Raw genomic sequence first — 22,049 nt, 5'->3', positions numbered from 1 at the left:
CTTTATCAGCTAATTCAAATTAATGGATTTATCTCATATAGCTGTTCTGTCCTGGTAAGCTCTAACCTGTGAGGGTGTCTTATAGGAAAAGGGCAGAAAGTTCACATAATTATATAATCCTTGGAATAGACTTGGAATTATTTGAATAATTAAGAACCGTGCAACTTCATGTGAAAGTGGTCATTTCTATAAGGTGTTTTGTACATTTTTTTTAAAGCCAGTTCAATTTAATAAGATAGATATTTTAAGACTTTGGGGTGTCCATTTCCAGAATCTGTGAGACCTAAGGCAATTAGAATAAAAATAGAACCAGCAGAATTTTTTGCTGATTCTAGGGGGAAAAATTGCTGTAGATTTATAAAGCGACTCCCATGAGATTTCCATTGCTGCTGGTTAGCAGAAGAATTTCTCTTCTAAGTGCTTTATATCTCATGCATCTCACTGTCTTTTTGTGGTAATGATTGTTTTTCCAAATATAATACTGCTTCCTTGGAGGCAGGTTAGAACTTGAAGGGCAATGGGAGAGGCGAAAACCGTGCAGGATAGAGAATAACTGTGAATTTGCTCCAGGGGTTTCACAGCTTATTCAGACATACAAGTGGTTATACAGTTTACCAATGAGGCAATTCTCTGGGGTAAGCAAGTCATAAAGACCTACTGAAAGTGCATTTTCACAGTCAGTCTAGACCAATGTGAGGCTATGCTGCCGTTGAAGCAGGCAGGCTCCCTTTCCTGGCAGCTTGTTCCCATGGCCTCCCTTTTGTTAGCACCAGCATTCCTGCGGCCCTTCAGCCATATGGGTCAGGGAGTTGGTCTAGGTGGCAATTAATCAGTTTGCAAGGGGATTTCTGTTGGTGTGGGTTTTCTTTCAGGATGATCATCTCACAGCCTATCTGCATGGGCTGTGGTGGCAACGCGGGGAAGGGAAGGAGATGATATGACCAAGGAGGGCTGGCTCTACGCCTTTTGTAGCAGTAGAGGTGTAGATTGGCATAAGCCTGTTGATTCTTTTGACACCAGAGGGTTGGTTTTTTTCGTTTTTTTTTTTTTTTGGTGATGTCAGATGTCTTGGTTCTTTTGTATTCAAACTGTAAATGTTGTGACTTTCAGCCCTAAATCACACCAACCTAAGAATTTCCTCCAAAACAGTATCCGCACATCTGCAGGATACTGCACTGCTGACTCATGTGATGCTCTCAATTTGCTAGGAAATATGAAAGTGCAAAACAGAGCATGCAGTCAGATGCTCATTGGCCATGTCAGGCAAGAAACTATGTTGCTTCTTAAATATTTACAAATATATAAGCAACTAAAAAAAAGTAAAAGACAAAGACATAGGGAAATTAATCGATCGGGTAGATCACTTGGAGTACCGTCATTTCTTACACATCAATCTGTTGTTCCAGAAATATGTTAAAATTCTTCTGTTTCTTTCTTGGTGCAAACTGTCTGCCATATTGATAATTGTGCAAAACTAGTTTGTTTTTTAGGTCATGAACTGGCTGTCCATCTTTTGGGGCTCTTAGAATGTGTCACCCTACCATGGCTACCATGGCACCTCTAGTTTTATAACAAATTTTCCAATTTTTTTTTTAATCTATCACAGCCATCTTAAAGTCTGAAACAGGATTTGCAGTGACTTTGTGTTTGGCTCGTAAACTGCTGTCCTAAGTTCAGGTGCTTCCTCACCAGAGTATGGTGTCAAAAGCAGAGAAAAATGAAAAATCAACAAGGCTTGGAAGCACACGTAATGTTTTCTTGTCAATGGCTAATTATTGCTGTTTTTAGGAATACATCATCTACCTGGGTTGTTTCAGGGATGAGCTGTATTTTTACCCGAAGTCCATTGTTTTGTGTACATCATAATTCTTGCAGCACTATGCTGGAGATAGTTATTGTGGAAAAAACTGTGATTTTGCTAAGCAACCTGGTAATGTTTCATGATGATAAATACAATTTATTGCATTAATTGAACTGTTGCTGTCTTGAAATATCACAGTAAATGTCCCAGAGATTTGTTTGTGTGACCTGTGCAATGCAGAGCTACTTATGTACTACTGGCCCTCTTATTAAAAAAAAAAAAAAAGTTTCAATAGCTAGATGATTTCTGTAGACTTAAATAGCTGTGGGATCCAAAGTTCTATGAAGAATGAAAAATAATGTTGCTTATGTATGAATTCCTGTTAGATTAAAAAAATAGTTCCTCTCTATAAAGTATCACAGCTTTTTTGACACTCGGGTATTCCAAAGCCTTTTTTCAGACAGACTAGATGATCTTGTTTCTTTGGACCTGTGGAAACAGATTTCATAGTCTGATCTCGTAAGCAATGTGCAAAAACAAGAAAGAATCTTTTATTGGTGAAGGAGCTGCATTTATGAGTAAACACTAGGAAGTGCTGAAACACATTACCCTAGCCTGAAGTTTCTCTCCCTGTCTACAGCATTCTAGGTCACCCATCACTATAGTTTATGCAAGCCAATTAATTAGAAACAAGTACACATAAGATGTTGAAGGATGTCCCTGTGCCCTTAGATTTCCTTTGCATTGAAATGCTGTGAACATCTGAAGAATTGCTCAGGACGCTTCAGGGTCTAAAATAGGCTTTTTTGACAGGTGTTAAAGAGAAATGAGATAAGGTTAATCTGCAGAGCATGCCTGCCTACCGGAGATTGCTCTCCCTGACAGGGTGCTGTAACTCCAGGGCTACAAAGGAAGAATATTTCCCTCTCTCTTCATTAACTGCACGTTAGCTATCAATTTGCTGTAACCCCCCCCCCCAAACTCCAATAAAATGTCTGCTCTCATTTTTCCAAATGCAGGAGTGATAGTCCGAAAGTGGAATTAGTGGGCAGTGCAGTGCCTGGCACTCTAGAGAAAGACTCCTCTGAAAGAAGCAACGACATTGGTAAGTTATAGTGCTTTTTTAGTTTGCCTAAGAAATTTATAGCATAAATGTCTCCGTTATGATCCAAAAGGCAGATTGAGGATTTGGCAACGAATGTGAATGAATTTATATCAAATTTTAACTGTAGAATTAAAGGAACATTTCTGCTTGACCTGTTTTGTTGTTTTTTTCTGTTTAAAAAAACAAACCAGTATGAAATGGTGAGATATTTTGACTGGAAGGGCTTTTTGTTATTTTTGTTTCAAAGTCAGAGACAAGTCAGAAGGCCAATGATAGTAAGTCATACGTGTTTAACAGATGTAATATTAATGCTGCCATATTTTTAATGCTGTAAAAAGCTTCTACGTTTGGTGCAGTTAAAAAATAACCCGTGCATTTCCTAATACAAAGGCATAGAGACTAAACTAAAGAAAAATCCATTTGACTTAGAGCATTGAGGGAAAAACTATACATTTCTTTTTAAAACAGTAATTCGTGTTCCTGAAACACGAACAGCTTAATCAGGACACCACCTTGAGAGGAGCAAAGGTGGGTGATTTTCCTCTCCGCTCTCGCCCTCCGGCCCTTTGGCGTTTGCCGTGGGCGCGAGGTGTTTCTGGGGAGGGTGAGTGACGCTGTGCCGGGAGGCGCTGGTCCGCGGCAGCCATCTCCGGCGCGCCCCGCCCCGACACCTGCTGCTGCCCGTCTGCCCCGGCCGCAACAGCTGCGCCCCGCCCCAATGGCTATTTCGGTGCCGGCCGCCTGCCGCCGCCGCTCTCCTGGTCAGCCGCTTCCGTAAAATATTGGGCTTTCAGCAGCCAGACCTGCCTTGTCTTCACACTTGAAATGCCCGGTCTTTCATTTATCGATCGATTTTTAATGAAAACGTAAAAATTAAAGCACTGTGTTGATTTCACATGGGGTTATGAGCTTTTCGGCATCCGTATGGCTGCTTTTTTTTAGTCTTCTGCTGTTGCGGTGGTTTGTGATGATAACATTGTTCTGGAGAACCAAGTAATATGTTTTTTCTAGATTTTTATTTGGGGTAAACATGAAAAACTAGAAGCTGGAAATAAATTCCATGAATGTTTTTGTTGTAGAAATTAATCTTAGAGAATGGTATGGAAATATAGTCAAATTCTACCATTTAATGTTTATTGCCCATTTTTATAAATTTGCTTCAAAGCTTGCAAGCCTTTGTTTACTTAAAAGAGAAAGCTATCAATGCAAATGGCATATAACAGTGTGATGAAAGAAAACTTTTTTAATCCCAGTGCTAATTTGTTTGGGATTGCTATCAGGATAAAAGCATAGAAGGTTTTTTTTGTTTTGTTTTGTATTTGTTTTTGTTTGTTTTGTTTTTGTTTTTGTTTTACAAAGCCTCTGGAAGGATAGGTAGGATATGTGATGTAGACTAGTTTTTATTCTTTTCCAGAACTCAGTTCTTTAATGGAGAATAGAAAGCCAGCAAGAGTCCATAAACCAAACCACATTTACAGCATGTTGCAAAGGGTTTAGCTGATGACCTAATGTTACCACTAACACAGACAGTAAATTGAGTCCAAGGATAGAATAGTGTGAATACTTAGATGAGTATAACATGATAGGGTCAAACCAGGATGGCATTTACAAGGGCAAATCATGTTATTCTACCCTGTTAGACAACTTGTTAAAAGAAAAAAAAAAAGAAAAGAAAAAGATTTTGGAGTGAAAGTTGACCTAAATTTCATAACTGATAAGAATTTTTAGAAGGCTTGTGATGGCTCCTGTAAAATATTGTTAGATAAATAAACAGCCCTTCAAGAGGAGGGTAGAGTGATAAATTAGAGCTTCATGAGCCAAAACAATTCACAGTGGATTAATGTCTTTTACTATGCAGAGAGGTTTGCAGTTGAGGACAATTTATGGGGTAGTGTTATTGGAAAGATTTATGATAAGTGTGTTAGATTTCTGATTTATTAATGAAGAGAATAGTGGATTGGTGAAATCTGGTGGGTAAATGAGTTATTTGTAAAAAGGATGGATGACTGAGTGGAGTCCAGTGTATTCAGACCACTGATGGATTGGGCAGTGTGAGTCCATATAATATTTAACTGTGTATGTGTTACGCATGTTGCCCCAGCATCACATACTCTGTGGCGAGGACAGCCTCAGCTTCCTCAGCTTTGACTGGAAGGTTCATCCTTCCATTCAAAATTGATATGATTAAATCTAGCCGTTTGTTTTCTTTTCAGTAATCCAAATTCACAGTTGAGCTAATTACTGTGGAGTTATGTGACAGATACACCAGGGCTTAGGAGCCTTTGGAGAGTATGGAAGTTAAATGGCTTCTGTAATAGCTCCGGTATATGACCAGTCAGGTTACTGGGTCACTCTTTATTCCTTCATTACCCTAATGTGACTCTAGGATGCTTAGAGCTCCTGTAGAGGAAAGGGGAAGAAGCAGCAGTCAGCTGCAAGTTGCCTAACCCAGTTTCATGCTTTTGCTAAGCCCTGATAGCAAATCACGGGATGGGTGCTACAGCACTCTCCTGGCTTTTTTGCACTAGTGACAGCAAACTGGATAATGGCTGTCTCTTTCTCAGCGCTTGCTGTCCTATAGCCAGTTATAAATCTCAGTCTTTCAGTATGTGCAAAAACACTGGAGAGAATGCATTGGTTATAAAAGCAAAGCATATTAAAGCTGGGTGGCAAGTAGCTTTCCATTTTGCAATGCCTTTTTTAAGGCTTTCTATATTGGTTCCTTTCTTGGAAGAAAAAACCTTTAGGAAGAAGGCAGAGAACAAGGTCCTTACATGTACATTCGCCCCCAAAAAACAAACCACAAGTAAACAACAACAAAAAAATCACCAATTCAGTCAACAAATGCGAAACAATTTGCAGCAGGGAATTGAGGGATCCAGGTTCAAAACTTGTGTGCAGTTTAGGTCCCTCATTCTAGATCAGTGTGTTAAACACTGCTTGTTTTGGAAAAGGTATTTTTCTATTAATCCTCCATGAAATTTTCCACTTCAGAAAGTTCTGGCATCAGTGGACACCAAAAAAGTTTTGGTGTCAATGGTGTCTTTAACCGCAAACCCCCACACCTTTAAAAACATCTATAAAAAATTTTACTTAACTTTACCAACCAAGAAAGTCGCAATTGCTTGAGCAAGGCAGAGGTGATGGGTAACACTGTGCGTAACACTCTTTCAGTTTCATATATAAAAAGTTATTTTTATGTAAATGTTAGTGCATGGCTTGATTTCACTAGCATGTTATGCTGAGTTGTGACTTGACATTTAAAACTCTTGATGATAATACAGCACTGATGACAATTTTGCAATTTGTATTGACAAGGGCAAGTCCTGTTCAGCAACATGACTGCTGATTGTAGTTCTAGTGGCAGCTATTACCACTGTTGTTCTTGCTTTTGCTTCCTTCCACAAGCCTTACAAAAAATGCTGGCAAACTAGCCTTCAGAATATATTACTAAGATGAACCATTCCCTTTTCCTCCTCACTTCTTTTGTTTTCTTTTTCCCTATTTTTAGTGATGCCTTTACTTTACTTTCCACGCATATTTCATCCAGCTTTTCCTATTTACATCTCTTTGCCATGGGTAACTCTTCTTCATTTCATGAGGGTAAGGCTTCTTTCTCTGTTTCTTTTCTGTCCTGTCTTTACTTTCGTTGACAATGAGTACCTAAATATTTTATAGACAACCTAATGTGTACTGGCTATTACAGACTTTTTAAGTTAAAAGTTGCAGCTGAGTGTACTGTAACAGACAATCTTGCACTATAGCACTGACATGGAATATAAGCATTATAGTTTCTATTATTTTACCATAAAAAATTTTAGTGATGTATGTGAAGTATACAATCTGTATGTGCTGTTTGTCAATGCTGTGTTCATTAATGTGTTCTTACAGTCAGATGATGCCATCACAAAGTTTAATATGTATATTTTGTTGTGATGTCTGTACATGTTACAAAGCAGAAGATATTCAGCAACATTCTAGGCTAGTTTTCTAGTCTGAAGTAGAAAAAAAACATAGAAATTTGCAAAGCACTCATTGGTTCTCAGACTTGCACTGCCATGTCACCCAGCATTTGCCTCCCGTATTGCTGTGGTTAAATCACAATAGTTTTATCTGTTTTAAAGTCTCACGTACAGACTCCTGTTCTGGAATGACAATGGCTTTTGGGGCTTGTTTAAAATGCTTCCAAAGCAACATAAGCTACACTCTAAGTCCTGTTCTACCCGCAGAAAAGTAGTCCATATGGAGAAGCATATTGGTGTAAACAGTTTAAATTCACATAACTTGACTTTTAGATTACGTATTTGTTTTTAATTTCACACACAAAAAATATTTCTGAGAGTTAGTGATATGACAAAAAAAAACCCTAGTGCATTTAATAGCTTCTTGGATCAAACACTAATGCTTCCAGAAAATTACTGAATTATTCCAATTAATTAGGGGTATTGAGTTCTTTCTGCAATGTAAGTGAAGATTAATCCTAATTCTTTAACTATACACACACTGTGGAATACTGCAGTCCCCATATCCAAAATAGGATTGCTTTGAAAGAGCATTTAAAATCATATGGATTTAAGCTAAGTAATTTAAAGAATAAGCCAGGAACAAATAAAAATAATTTATGTTCTGTGGAAATGCTCAGTTAATGCACACAAGAAACAGTCTCTTTGTGCTTTGCAACAAGACTGAGCTGCACAGGCACTTCCCGTGCAGAGCCAAGTGGACACAGCTTTCCATTATTTTTCCTGGCTCTTTACACGTTTTGCATATTAGTTATGAAAGCAGTTAATAATCTTCAACAGTGCTAACAAAAGGCACATACGCATTTGTTGATTCCTGCTGAAACATAGTGTTGGCAAGAATTTTTTTAAGAGATTCCCTGAAAACTAGTTAATGTGAGCACATTTTTCAGAGTTTCCTCAGACTTTAATCTTCAGAGCCCTTCTTGATGGCTCACGGAGTACTGGCTGGACCCATGCTGTTAGCCATACTCATCTTCTTTCTCTCCCCCCCCAACCCTGGTGCTAAGTGCCTGGAAGAGTAATTAAAAATTACTACTACTTTAAAAAAATCTAACAAAAAAACAAAATAATCTGTATATTGTGTTTCCTTGAGCTGTATCTATAGTTGTTCCAGAGCTACTTGCTCATATTTGTTAGCAGAGGTGATCATTGTGGCTCTGAATGGAAGAAAAAGTGATCTAATAAGATTTGGCCCACGCTAGGGAAAAAGTCTGAGACTCTTTCCGGTAAAAAGTTGTAGAATGGAGCATTTTTGTGTTTAAATCACAAGCCATTATACTGTAAGACATTATAATTATTTTGCCTGAAGACACAAAGTAAAACTTGGAGAAGGCAAAATGCCGGTGAATATAAGGGGTTGAGGACAAAGTGTGAATTATATAATGAAGACAGAAATCTGCCTAAAACTGTTATTTCCTTCTATGCTACTGTTCACATTCATTTTAATATAGCAAAGCAAAGGAGTAGAATTACACGATTGTGTCAAGTTGTAATATTTCTGTCAATGAATTAAAATTGCCCATAAACATAGATGTGAATTGTACATATTGTAATCATGGATATGGTAATGGTCCGTTAAGGGATCTAATTGGGTTTCTTGCCCTGGGGGGTCCTGAAAAAGGCAGAAAAACAGAAATTTAAACTGTTCTCCATGTGTGTCAAATTGAGGTGCCTAAAAACAGCATATCCATTTCTTATAGCTCAGTTTTCTTGACCTTTCAGTTCTTCCTTGGCATCTTCTGAATCATTAAAAATAAAATCCTTATGAGGACACTAGCAAGTGGTTAGCAAAGCTCGTTATGGCAACTTTCTACATTCAGCTCTTCAGCTGACAAAACTCAGGGTTAAAATGTGGAAAGATAATTGTATACATTAGGAAAGGTGCAATAGCTGCCGCAGACAGCCAGATGGGCAAGCTTCCTTCCGCCAAAGCAAGGAAGCAGGTGGGCAGCCCTTCCAGGTACATTGCAGTTAAACTCTAAAAACTCTCCTGCTAAAACCCAAATCTTAAAATAGAGTCTGCAGTTAATAATGGATGAGATTCTGCTAAGAGTATAGCTGTATTCCTTGAAGGGTAAAGGGCTCCTCAGCATGGGGAAGGTGGCACAGTCTGGACACTGAAAGTGCTTAAAATAATTGTGGTCTTCTGAAAGTTCCCAACAGCACGCAGATTCTTGATTGAGTTAGTGTTTCTTAATTAGTGCTGTGTATTGGATGGACATTAATTAGTGCAGATGATTTCATTTGCAGCATCTCGGTCTCACCTGTTGTATGCAAAGCTTTCAGGCAGAATGTAAAGACAGTATGCCATTTCACTAGCCTATTGTCAATCTTTTAAATGTATTGAGTATGATGATGAAATGAAATCTACCTTTGTGGCTTTTATGACATTATTTTCTTCAAATGAATTGAGTGCCGCCTTTGCCTCATTTATTCCAGCTCTGCTGTATTTCTGTTCTATGAAATCTGGCCATTAACATTCTGAATATATTGGTTCTGGTATTATCAATCACTTTCCATTTCAGTTTACTCAAGGTGAAATCTCTCTGCTAATGCAAAAAGCTTTCCATCTTCATCATGTATAAATGACTTTGTCCAAAGACTAAAAACCCTAACTTTAAGATAAAATTAAAGCCTAGCCATGTTTTTTGCCAAAAAAGTAAAGGCAAGCGAAGGGAGGAGGAAGAAGCAGAACTATTTAACTTTTTGGTTTGGGGTGGTTTTTTGGAGGGATTGAAGGTTGTTTTACAAGTAGGTATAACTCTTATGAGCTCAGAACTCAGAACTTTTTCCCCAGATAATTGTTTATTTTTCTAAATCTGGATATTTTCTAAAAACACCATCATCCTGTTTTAAATACTCATGTCTCCAAATGAACATAGCAATGGAGAATAATATCCTATTCTTAACTGTCATGGAAAGATACCAGGGAATAATTCTTGCACAGCTAACATTTTTCGTTTTCATTAAATATATTTGCTCAGTAAGCCATATATTTACTCGTATATTAGAATTGCGCTGATGTCTTTCTCCCCATCTCATGAATTAGCTCAAGAATTACCAGCTTGATCAACAAGACAGTAATAATGATGAATGCATCTGTATATTTGTAGAATAAATATCACCTGATTTTTAATTAGGAGATGTCACTGTTATTTGGAGGGTGACTTCTCTATGTTCAATAGAATGTCCTTTACTGATTTTTATTAACAGTAGAGAAAGCTGGTCCACTGGATGCTCATGCTGCCTGACTGGCAATTAATATGACTCTGAACACAGTAGATGGGACTTTATTTTTAATGGCCTCTCCTGGGGTCCAGCCCAGGAAGGCTGTACATTTTGCCTAGTACCTAGATTTAAGCTCCCAATTTCTGATAGCTAGAAGTACACATCAAAGTCAAATGTCTGCATTTAATGACCTCAGTGAATATAATATGGTCACACCCATATAGCCTTACTTTCCATTAGCAAAAAATAGTCAGTAAAATAATCAGTGTAAGTGAATTCATTACTGAATCTACAGCATAGATGATAGTAAGGCAGATGTCTCTTGTATGATTGTGTTCCTCATTTTTCTTTACCAGTTTACTAGATGGGAATTTTCTTGAATGAATACTTCATAGGTCATGACTGTGGAAGGTGGTGATAATCTGGAATGCAGAGAGCATTGGGAGAGAAACACACATCTAAATAAAGAGAACAAAAAGAGGGGAATAAAGAGCATATGGAAGTACTGGAAATGGATTTTCTATTTTAGCATTTTACAGTACCAAGTTTCATCCCTTACACTGAAATAGAATTTCATGTACAGTATCAGCTGAGCGGCTGTGATTTCACTAGTTTGGCAGCAGGTTTCACCTGTGGAACTTTTCCAACCTTTGCTCTGCTCTTTTTTAAATTCAATGCAGGTATAGCTTGCCTTAGTTTATTTTTTTGGCTATCAGAAATGCATTCAGAAGTGGAAAAATGGGACTATTGCTAAATTTCTTCCTGTTATTTCTTGATAAGGAAGCTTTGTGCAGAAATGTTCATGTTTCAAGGTATTCATAAAATGTGTGAAGCAGATTTTATTTGCAAATGCTCATGGGTCTCATGGACACAAATTCATACCCTCTTTTGCTGTTGATCAATACATTTTTACAATTGTAACACAAATATTTTATTATTCTGATCAAACATAGAACTCTAGGTAACAATTAGTTTATTTAAGCCTAAGGAGCACCCAGAATTAATGACTGCGCTATTCTTTTCATTGGTTGTTCTCCATTTTAGTGCAGTTACTTGTCTTTTGCAAGAACAGAGGAAGGAGCAGTGGAGCTTACCATGGCAGTGGCAAAAGCGAGAGAGAGCAGGCATGTACGGGACCATTCTTAGGCTTGAAGACAACTTCAGCCAGTTTACTGTCCCCTAAAGAGGTAGCCTCCTCTTTGCCTCACTTTTAGTTGCTTATATCAGTTCTCTGAGACTTCCTTCTTTCAGTGCAAGTGTTGGTGTGGCCGGGCACACAGTGGTGGAAAATAAGTTGGATTTAAATTAATTCGGAGAAAACAAATAGTGAAAATTAGTGAAAATAAGCTGGATTTAAACTAATTCAAAAATAAAACCCAATTAGGTTGGAAAGAGTGGCTGGGGACAGAGGGAAGGATTGCTTCAGCTAGCATTTTTACCGATGTACACAAGTTTCACATGTTTATACAACCGAGTGTATATTTTTTGATGGCAATATTTTCTTGCTGTGCAACTTAACAAAGTACTGTAACACAGAGTGATGAAAACAAAGATAATTTATTAAAATATGTGCATTGATTTGCTGTGTGATCTTAAGCAAGTCATTTAGCTATCTCATGCCTCAACTTCAAACTGGGTATTACTGGAAAGCAGATCTCCCATGTGGGCTAAATTTTTTCCAGAAGATAAATTTTTCCTTCCGTATCTCTTCTCCCCAAATCCTGAAGTTCTGTAGGACTCTAGAGAGGTTTTGTATAATCCATTGATGTTAGTTCATTCTTACTTTAAAAGCACTGTAGCCTCACCTGATCTGTGGATATATTTGAAGTTTTGAATTGTCAAATCCTCAGTGACAGACTTTACCTTAGGATGCAGGCTGCAACAGTCAATAAAAAAGCAAAGAGAGAAATACCTGGTAGAGGACTGTGGGGTCACTGGTTATATATAGGAAGAGTTGCTCCAAAGATAGAGTGGTGTTTGGAGGTGAATAACCCTAGACTATTTTAGGGTTATTGAAAGAAGTCTCTCTTTTTTTTTCCTGGAGATGAAAGAATATTGCTAAATAAAGAATGTCTGATCCCTTTTAACTCCTAGCAGCCAAATCATGAGTACTTGGAATCAGCTGGAGTGTCCTTCAGTGTGCATAGTTTATTGACCCAGTAATAGGCTTGTTTTTCCATTCTGTAATGTTGTATGGGGGTTGTAATAAGGCAACAAATCTTCAGAGATTCATTGTTTTTTAACAGTTCTGAAAATTAGGTGCCCAGTATATATAACTATTAACGGCTGGTTTTTCCTACGTGTTGTGCAATAAAAAATAGCTTCTGAATAATGAATAGACTTTCAGCATTTGATTCATATCTGAAAGCAGTTTTATAGAACTTTGGATTTATCAAGTCTTTAGTGTCTCTTGTACGTTTTCTGTATAATTTCTGCTTAACATATGCAGTGGAGTATTTTGAAATGGAGGTAGCTGAAATTGATTGATACAACCCGTAAAAATAGATGAATGGTGTTATGCCATTTGATTCAGCCATGTATTCACAAGCTGCATTATTCCTTCACCCATCACATCAGTCTTTCACGTAAACATGCTACCACGTGGCTGGATTCAGTAAACCAACACTCCCCCAGTGTATTCCATTAGCCATAAAGACAGTCAAGACTTTATTCCGGTAGACCTGGCTTTCCTGGGCTCTCCTTCAGTTTCAGGAGTCTCTTGGTGTTTTACTTGTCTTAAGCTCTGGGCTATCGAAGATACTCCTCTCATCTACAGTTTCATGGTCCCTCCCAGCCCAGTCATTCTCTTTCTGTGATCCCATAAGCAATGGGGTGGGCTGTGGCAGATGTAGCGCTGATGTGACAGATCTTGAGGCAATGTGTACGCTGTCTTCAGTCTCCAAATGTTCAGAAGAAAATTTTACTACTCTCTCTAATAGCGAGAAGGAACTTTTGAAACTGTGTTTTCGATTTCATGCCACAGGACCCATGTTGTCATTTAGCTTTCACTGTACTGGGTGTAAACAAAACCAAAGGCTGCTCGAGCATTCCCCTCTGCTTTATTGTGCTTGAGATGGAAGGGTAAGTGTGCTTGGCAAGGGTGACTGGATTACAGCTGTCTTTGGCTTCCAATTTTTTGTTAGTGACAGGATGGTGTCTGAACGTGTAAAATACTGTGACACAATGGAGAAAATGGGATTTGATTTCTTTGAAATTTAAAAAAGTTCTGATTTTTTCCCTTTGAGAACATCCATCAGAAAATCAAATCAATTCTATTTTATATTTTTAAGACTTGGAAGGTTTTGACTCTGTAATACCAATTGCTGAGAAGCTTAATCATCCAACTACAACCAGACCAAAAGCTACTGGCAGGAGACCACCCTCCCAGTCTCTCACATCTGTAAGTTAATTTTCCTTTTCTTTTAGAAAGATTTTATTTTCTGATTTTTTTTTTTCTTCTACTGTCTGTGTTCCTTGGTACTTTCACCTACGTTTTCACAGCCATTTCTTCACATGTACAGGGAGGCAGGGAAATGCAGCTTAGGAAAATCAGTGTCAAAAGTCTGCCAGTGTTTTGAATACTAATGTTTAAAACAGTCCTTTCCTTATAGGAGTTGTACCCCTCGTTTGGGTGCTGCCAGGTATTTCTTGCCAACCATGACCAAGGCCAGAAAAATCCTTCATAAAAATCTTTGGAATAGACCAGTTTGTGCTAAGTATCAAGGATTCTGAAAGCAGTTCCCAAAGGAAATCTCTTGTTTTCTCTAGGACACGTAACAGACTTTTTAGGACAAATAGACCACTGTCAGCCTTCAGCACCTCTCATGGGCCATCATGCATTTCTTCTCATTAAGCTCACTATTGTAAATGTAAGAGTGATTTAAATTTCACTCTCTAATGTGCATCTTAAGACAAGCTGGCCTCATAATCCGTTCTTTGGAAACCAATGCTCAGTTTTTCAGTGCCTTTTTCTTTTGGTTTTGGGGTTTGCTTTCATGCTTTTTGCATTCTGGCGTATCGGAATGAGAGCAACTACTCAAGGTTACCCATATTCTTATTGCTGAGAAAAACAGAGTGGAGGGAGGCTAAAAGCATTGTTGTGAAAAGCTTTCAGAATTGGCTATGTACATAAATACAGTAACCTAAAAGACAAGCTGAAAGGTTTCTCTTCCCCTGTAAAATCTATGGGGAAAGAGACAAAGGGTGGAAAGAACTTGCCCCTCATTTGCCGCCTTACAAAGTGGCAGTGTGTAAGGCAGCCCTGCAGTGCTGGCAGCAGGCACAGGTGGCAGCGTGAGCCCTCTGAAGGAGCTGTGCACAGAACCGCCCGGGTGGTGGGCCTGACATCCCCGCAGTGCAGTGCACAGTGTCCTAGCCAAATAGGTAGAGCTCTTCTTGTGGACAGGAATGTGCTTTCGTGTTACAATATAATCAATGCAAAAGTGTAACTTTACGTTGAATCCGGCTCTAAGTATTTCCTGTTCTGTGACTGCTTTGAAAGCATTCTAGCCTTGAAAACATGACTTAAAAAACCAAAGTGGGGTAGTGTCCTGACTGTAAGCTTTGTTACCCTTGAAAATGGTAGCTTAGAAAAAAATGTTATCACATAAATGCTTTTCTGCTACCTATGTTAAGTTCTTATTCAATGAAAATATCTGCATTTCTTCCCCCTCTTGGGGTGTTTGTATTTGTGTTTTGTCTACGTAGTCCTCCCTTTCAAGCCCAGATTTCTTTGACTCACCAAGTCCTGAAGATGAGAAGGAGGAACATGTTTCCATTACACAGAAAACTATTGAAGTGTCAAGGAAATCAAGAACGGTTACAATATCACAAGTAAGTTGATTGGAATGTGTCTGCTTAACCTTATTGCATGCATTAATTTTTAAAATATTATTCAAATACTTATTTTTTAAATTTAATCCAATAGTCACCTTGGTAACTAGCCCTTTAAAGAAGTTTAAAAAATATTAAGATTGTTCCATGTTTGAAATGCAAAATTAAAGTGAATGGCACAGTTAAAATATCTCTGTTACTATAATCCTTCTAGTGTAAGTACGTTTTACAGAATCAGAGAAGGTAGGGAAGCAAGTTTCAGAAGCAGCAACCCTTTTTTGCAGCTGTAAATTGAGTATACATTAGGAGAGTCTGCGAGTAGACAAAATGCGTCTCTTTGACCCATTCTAAGTATATGTGAATTTAAATTTGCAAGTATAAGCACCTTTTATACCAGTACAACTCTGTCCATCTTACAGGCTTGTGCCATTCTTATTGTAAATTAATAAAACTGTAAAACAATCAAATATTACAGAAAGTTTGTAGATCAGGCTCTAGAGGTTGGAGCTCTTTTTAGTACATGTTGATACTTTTCGTAATACAGGCATTACATGCTAATAGTATAACAATTTTTTGAAAGATGAAGGCATGCATGTCTGTGATCAAGTTACAAAGATAATGTTTTGCTATATAGCTCCCTCTTCTGGGAGCACTTGAATTAACCAATACTCTTGGGCCAACAGTTGTAAATGATGTGCTGGCATGACAACTGTGTGTAGATATGCCTGTAAAATGAGTATACTGCTGTCAGAAAGTAGCTGCAAATGGCCATTTAAGCTCTGAAATAAGGTATTCAGTGTGGTTGACTCTAGTTGTGCTTTATTTACTTGCTTCAGGTTTGAAATTGGCCTAACATCTCTGTTCAGTCCAAAAGAAACTTACGTTCTGTAAAGATTAAATAACGATGTAAGGATTATTATCTGTGAAAGGTCCGATGATAGGTACACGTTACTCGTGTATGCACACACATACAAAATTTTAAAAGAATTAAATTATTAATGTCACAAAGTCAAGCATTGAAGCCACTGGAGTGATTTAATGCCATTTTTGGTTTTATGCTCACACTGTTTTTCCACAGAACCCTTGTTTATGCAGTGCTTGTCTGGGACGGGTTCTGTACTCGGTCCCATTCATGCGGTGGGGAAGACTTTTCTGCAGAACTCAGTGGGTCCCAGTCTTCCCAACACAATTTCCCCTGATTTTCATCTGACTACTAACTTTCTCTCAGTTTCTTTGTCTAGCTAATGCTACTGCCACAGTCCCCAAGTCTTCTCTTACGATATATCTCCTTCAGTTTCCATACCTTTTTTTGCCTCAAAATCTTGCCCTGTTTGCTGTTCAATTTCAGTATCTCTTTCCCCAAGAGAAGTTGGAATGTTGTCTGGTGTTTTTGTCTTACCCTGGGCCAAATCAGATTTTCAGATACTGCAGGTCAATACCATAAAATGCACATTTTAGCATTACCAAATAACAGTATGACAAATAATTAAGACTCACCTTACTTGCTGCTGTGATAACTGTACTTGTACACTCTTCTGTGTATGCAATAAAGCGACTAGCCATATGTGGTAGGTGGACTTCAGATCTTCTATACCTTGTCTAATGTAGAGGGCATTGGATTGCAATTCAAGAAGCATGGGGTCCTTCTGAGCTAAGCCACAGATTTTCGGAGTGACTAGGTTAATACTGCCTTTGATAGTTGCAAGGATTCTCACATGCTTCAGTTAACATCAGACAGTACAGTGAAGTTATGTAATTCTTACATTTCTTATTAATATATTATCACTCTGAAGTCATGGAGTTTATTTGTCTTTATATGTCATACCAACAAGCGGACTTAAGGAATGTTTACCTCTTCTTGTAATACTAAGGGGAAAGTGTAACACATTTCTTACTTTTAAAACAGTGTTGGGTGTTGTAGAAGAACCCTTCAATGGTTAGTTGGAGGTCATACATGTAATTTGCAAAAAATGCAGCTCGAAATCTGGGCACTACAATTTTGTGCTCTGAAAGACACATTCATGGGTGTTGGCATATTCTCACAAACTTCTGAGAGAAACACCAAGTATCTGTTATTCAGAGTTCATTTCACAGTTGTTCATTTCACTGGTTGGTTTTAACAATTGTGGAAACTCCTACTGAAACTGTCTGATCTTATGGGTCCAAATTGGACCCCCTCTGATACGTATGTACAAAGATAATTTGACTGACTGTTGCATCTATCGTGCTTTGGCCAATACTGTTGATATTTCATTTTGTACTTTCAACATTACTACAGAGCAGTAAAATGCTTAGTGTTTGTTAGAGAACTGCTTTTCATAAAGTTTTCTCCACATATTAAAAGTGATTCTGTTTGTTTTAGGTATCTGAAAATAAAACTTCCTTGCCTCCAAAACCAGGAGGTTTGGCTAGTGGCAGTAATGTACAAGCATCACTCTCCCCTTCACCATCACCTGGATTTCATTCAATTGCTATGGGAACAACAGGCCACAGGTCAAATTCCCCATCCCTGTTTGGTACTGAAGGAAAGCCAAAGACTGAGCCCTTGAGCCAAGGTCAGACCGTCCTGGAGGAGCTGAGAACACAAATTAAGGAGCTAAGAACCATTGTTGAAACAATGAAAGACCAGCAAAAGTAAGTGCTATAAATCACAACTTCAGGTGGGATGTATTTGTTAAATTTGCAGTGTCAGAGTGTATCCCAGGTCTCTTTCTTCTTGAATCTTCATATATGTTAATGCTGCAAGGATTTTGCATTTGTGTTTGTGAATGATTTTCTTCTACTGTTCTGACAAAAAGAACACGTTCAGAGGTGAAAACCTCTGGAAAAAAGTCTGGCATTATTAATCTGTAAGAGGTCTTTTGCTATTTCTGAGAATATTTAATGTCTTGGAAATTAAACCTTCACTTACACTGTCTATTGTGTGTAGCCCAGGCAGGAAAAAGAAAGGGGAAAGCAAGATGCAGAGATTGTAGTGGAACAGGGGTGTAGGGGGAGATAAACAGAGTTTGGGGGAAGACAACGTGGGAGGGCCTGGTTCAAGCTGGAAGTATCCAGAAAGCACTGCGGCTTCGTCTCCTCGACTGACTCTTCCTCAGGTCCTGTGTTGGTGGCCGCGGCCGACGTCCTGCGGCACTTCTGGCACGGTCTGCTTCCACCTGCTGGGCGCTGTCTCGAGGGTCCGGTCAGTCAGTGGGAACGTGAGAAGGTGTCCGCTCCTGATAACTGTGCTCCTCTTCCTTGCAAAAGAGATGACAGCAAATTCATACTTACGAGTCATTAAGTCTAATAAACGAAGTTGTAGGGATATGCAGCTGTAAAATGGCTTAAATACATGATAGTGTGGACAGGATGTGTGCTACCAGTTCCTATAACCCACCAAACCCACCATTTACGTTTTATATGGGAAAAGGTACCTGGGTACTGATATAACGTTGATACTGCTAGCCAAGAACAGAGCCTGTGGATGCAGGGTTCTTAGGAGGAAACCGATTATTTGTTAGCAGTGTTGGGGGGGTTTTGTTCCTTTATAGATAGTATTACTTCTCTGTATATTCTATAGTATTCCAGAGCATACTTACTTTGATGACTAGTTCGGGGAAAAAAGATAGCTAGTCAGGTGTGGAAAACATGTCCCCAAGAGATGATCTTTCATTGTTTACTAGTTTAAACATTTGCATTCCAAACTTTTTTGCATTCTTTTGACAGAAAAGAAATTAAACAGTTGCTGTCTGAATTGGATGAAGAAAAGAAGATCCGTCTACGATTGCAGGTACTTAAATTATAATGTTACGGAAATATTTAGCCTCAGCTGTAGGACATACAACTCTGATAAGATACTTAGATTCCTGTGAATCAAAAACTTAACATTTCTAGAAGTGAGTACAAAACACCCAAAGTACAACACCCTTTGTAGCATTGCCAGTCTGTCATATATTGCAGCACTGAGTTCTTACTGAAAAGCCTGTTAATTGTATAAAAATGTGTCAACACAAATAGGCAGATTCAAAAAAAGTGAACACAATATAGGTTTCAAAGTATATTTTTAGTCTCAGTTTAATTGTCTAATTTTGTCACAAGTGAAATCTTGCCTTTTTAAATGATTTGCTCTCTCCTAGTTCTTTACTTTGTGTTAAGTTAGTCTTAACATACTTGGAATATGATTTCAGATAATAAGATTTATGATGTCTGTTTTATAGACTGTACTCAGGTTGTCTTTAATGAAGCATTAGGAACAATATAAAAGCTGGAATTCTAATTAAGAGCCCAGTTACTGCTACCATAATGTTGTATAGTACCTTAGCTTTAGAAGTTGTCATATTGAATTAGTATTTGGCCAGGGAGCATACCGCCCTCTCTGTGTGAGATTAGTGGAACCGGGCCTCTAGTGCGGTCCTTAACAGTGCTGCTTCAGTATGGAATTACTTTGAAACTGCTTTTCAGGATTTTGAAAAGTGATGTACTTCTTAAGTTTTTTAGTATTGATTATGTTTTATAGTCTTATGGTACAGGTCAAATGTGCTTTTTTTGTACTAGGGATGGAAAATTGAATTGTAATTTCTCTGGGCTGTTCTTGCTGAGTAAAGTGCTTTGGCAGAACTGGGGACCTTCAATGAATGTTTGCTTGGCTGTTGAGTGTGCACGCTGCAGTCCTGCAGAAAGGACTTTGTGTATGCATCTGCACAGGAGTATGGCTTCTAGTAACACACAATTCATGTTCAGCTAAAATTGAAACATATTTAGATAAAATGGATCAACATTTTAAATAGCAGTTTTTGCTTTAGTCTAACAGGCCAAACTATTCAGAGCTCTGGATTCTACCTCCAAGGATGGTTTTAAATCTTTATACTGAGAACTGCACTGATAGTTTTAAGGCTATGATGTTATAGCTGAATGCTGTTACTCTGGTTCAGGTCTTGCTTATACCACTAAGTGTTCAGCTGCTAGCTAAGATGGCATAATCAGCTTTAAATGAATATGAGAATTAAACAGCCAGAAGTTGCATTAGTTTAACAGTGCTGATAGCCATAAACTCAGCTCAGTGCAGCTCTTGGTTCCTGTATTTAAGAAAACTGGCTAGAAATGGTGCAGTTAAACATTGAGGGTGTTTGTGATTGTATCTAATATCGCTGCCTCAGGGTTTCCAGCCTCCATCAGAGGGGCCAAGTGTACAGTTGGAGATGATGATAACTGCATCCAGCTGCTTTTACCACACCACTGTACATCCATCAGGGCCCTTAGGATGCCCAGATGCTGGCTTGAATGGTGTAAAGGTACCATCCCTATAGCAAGAGCCATCCCTATAGCAAGAGGGTCACTAGGTTTTGCTCCTCAACTACTGATGTTCATTTTCAGTGGCTTTGTTTAGTTGTACCACGTGTAACTGCAGCAGCCGGTGCAGGGACACAGTGCTCATTCTGCCTCTAATTCCTGGCAACAAGCTGTGTATGTTGTAAAAGTTGTAATTTAAAGAGTTTGAAAGGTCTTAAGGCACATCCCAATATTGATACTTGTCTAGCTTTGAAGGGAGAAAGCCATGACTGGTCATCTTATGCAGCTGAGAAGGTCCCTTCAATTTGTGAAGTCTGTGGAAGTAAGAGTAGTATAAAACCTATGCTTGACGCCTGTGGATAAGATTTGCTTTTCAAGCGGTACCAACTGTGCCTCAGTTAGTTAAAACATCTAATTGCATCAAAAATAATCTTTTTCTTTTCAGATGGAAGTTAATGACATAAAGAAAGCTCTTCAATCAAAGTGAATACTTGATAGATGGAATGTTGCATTATTCATCATGACTGAGACTCAAATTTATGCCCCAGCCAAAATAACTTTGTGCCAAATGATTTAAGAATTGCCTCAACATCCCTTTATTTGAAGGATTAGCACAAGAGTTTTGATAGCACAACAAAAATACCAACGAGGAAAAAATTTCCACATGAAGCAGTGCTGTGTGGCACTAGTTGTGACTGAGATTGTTCTTACTGTGCTAAAGGCTCTCTACTTCAAGATCGTAGGTGAAATGAAAACTCAGGCAGTTTAGTCCATAGTGGTACTATTTTGATGATATTTTTCCATAAATAAAGTGTATTTCAGATTATCTGTTTACAAGCTTTATGATTTTGATTTTTGGTTTTTAATTGTCTTTTGTCACAGATTTTAAAATGTTTGTACTGCGTATAGCCAGGAATGAATGTTAACGTTGGGGCTGGAGGGATTATTTTTGCTTCAAGATAGAACAGCCTACTTTTTGTTATGGTTTTAAGTTCTGTTAAATATGCAATTTTATGTCCCCAAATCCCCTACGAATAAGTTGTGTACAATAATGTATTTACAAGAGGAAAACAAACAAACAAAATATCTGGTCTTTGCAATGATTTGTGCCTTTCTTTGCCACGCACTGACTGGAGCTGGTTGCAAACCAGATTTCAGTAATGTAGCTATCATAATGACTCCTGTCACTTATACCGGTAGAGGTCACTCTTTTAATGTACAGCTGCTCAGGCAGTATAGCCAGATTTGTGTTCAGGTGGCATAACAAATGGCGCAGTTGAGAGCAGCTTTGTCCTTATCAGCTGTGGCTTTTTAGCTTTCCTGTTTTTAATAGGCCTCTCCAATTTGAATGTTCATCTCCGCTTGATTTTCTTTAGAAAAATTAAATGCCCGCCTCCATCCCCAATTTTGCACAGAGTGAACAGAATATGCATTATTAAAGCAAAAATAAATAAAAGTAAATATAAAACATGAATAAAAAGTTGTATTATTTCATGCACAATGTTCTCTTTATTGTGTGACACTGTTTCATTTGCTGTTTATGTGGTATCATTTGCTACATTCTGTTGTAAGCTGTCTGCCATTGAGAAAGAGAATGACACATTTTATAGTCCTGCTTTTGCAGCAGGACTTTTCCTAATTTCATTGAACTTGCTGCTTACTTTATCTGTTCTCTTGAAGTTTATCTGTTTGCTTTCATCCTTTCAAAATAACTTCTCCCTTTTGTCTGTTAGTGGTTTCATAAGTTCTTTACTGGCAGCAGAGTAACTCTAACCTTGTCAGGAATGTC

At 38.2% G+C, this 22,049-nt stretch overlaps 1 protein-coding gene across 5 annotated transcripts in view; it reads left to right on the top strand.

Moving 5' to 3' along the window:
- Positions 1 to 21,453, top strand: part of SH3KBP1 (SH3 domain containing kinase binding protein 1) — a 237,483-nt gene extending 216,030 nt beyond the window's left edge. For all 5 annotated transcript variants that reach the window (XM_067297098.1, XM_067297104.1, XM_067297102.1 and 2 more), the window contains 6 exons: positions 2,821 to 2,906; positions 13,447 to 13,556; positions 14,864 to 14,989; positions 17,352 to 17,623; positions 18,698 to 18,761; positions 20,706 to 21,453. In XM_067297098.1, the coding sequence (XP_067153199.1) occupies positions 2,821 to 2,906; positions 13,447 to 13,556; positions 14,864 to 14,989; positions 17,352 to 17,623; positions 18,698 to 18,761; positions 20,706 to 20,747 (700 nt within the window). In that variant the 3' untranslated portion in view covers positions 20,748 to 21,453. The remainder of the gene's footprint in view (positions 1 to 2,820; positions 2,907 to 13,446; positions 13,557 to 14,863; positions 14,990 to 17,351; positions 17,624 to 18,697; positions 18,762 to 20,705) is intronic.
- The last annotated feature ends 596 nt before the right edge of the window (positions 21,454 to 22,049 follow it).

The sequence above is a fragment of the Apteryx mantelli genome, chromosome 1 (genome assembly GCF_036417845.1).
Source record: "Apteryx mantelli isolate bAptMan1 chromosome 1, bAptMan1.hap1, whole genome shotgun sequence".
NCBI classification, from domain to species: domain Eukaryota; kingdom Metazoa; phylum Chordata; class Aves; order Apterygiformes; family Apterygidae; genus Apteryx; species Apteryx mantelli.
This window is presented reverse-complemented; position numbering and strand designations above follow the sequence as displayed.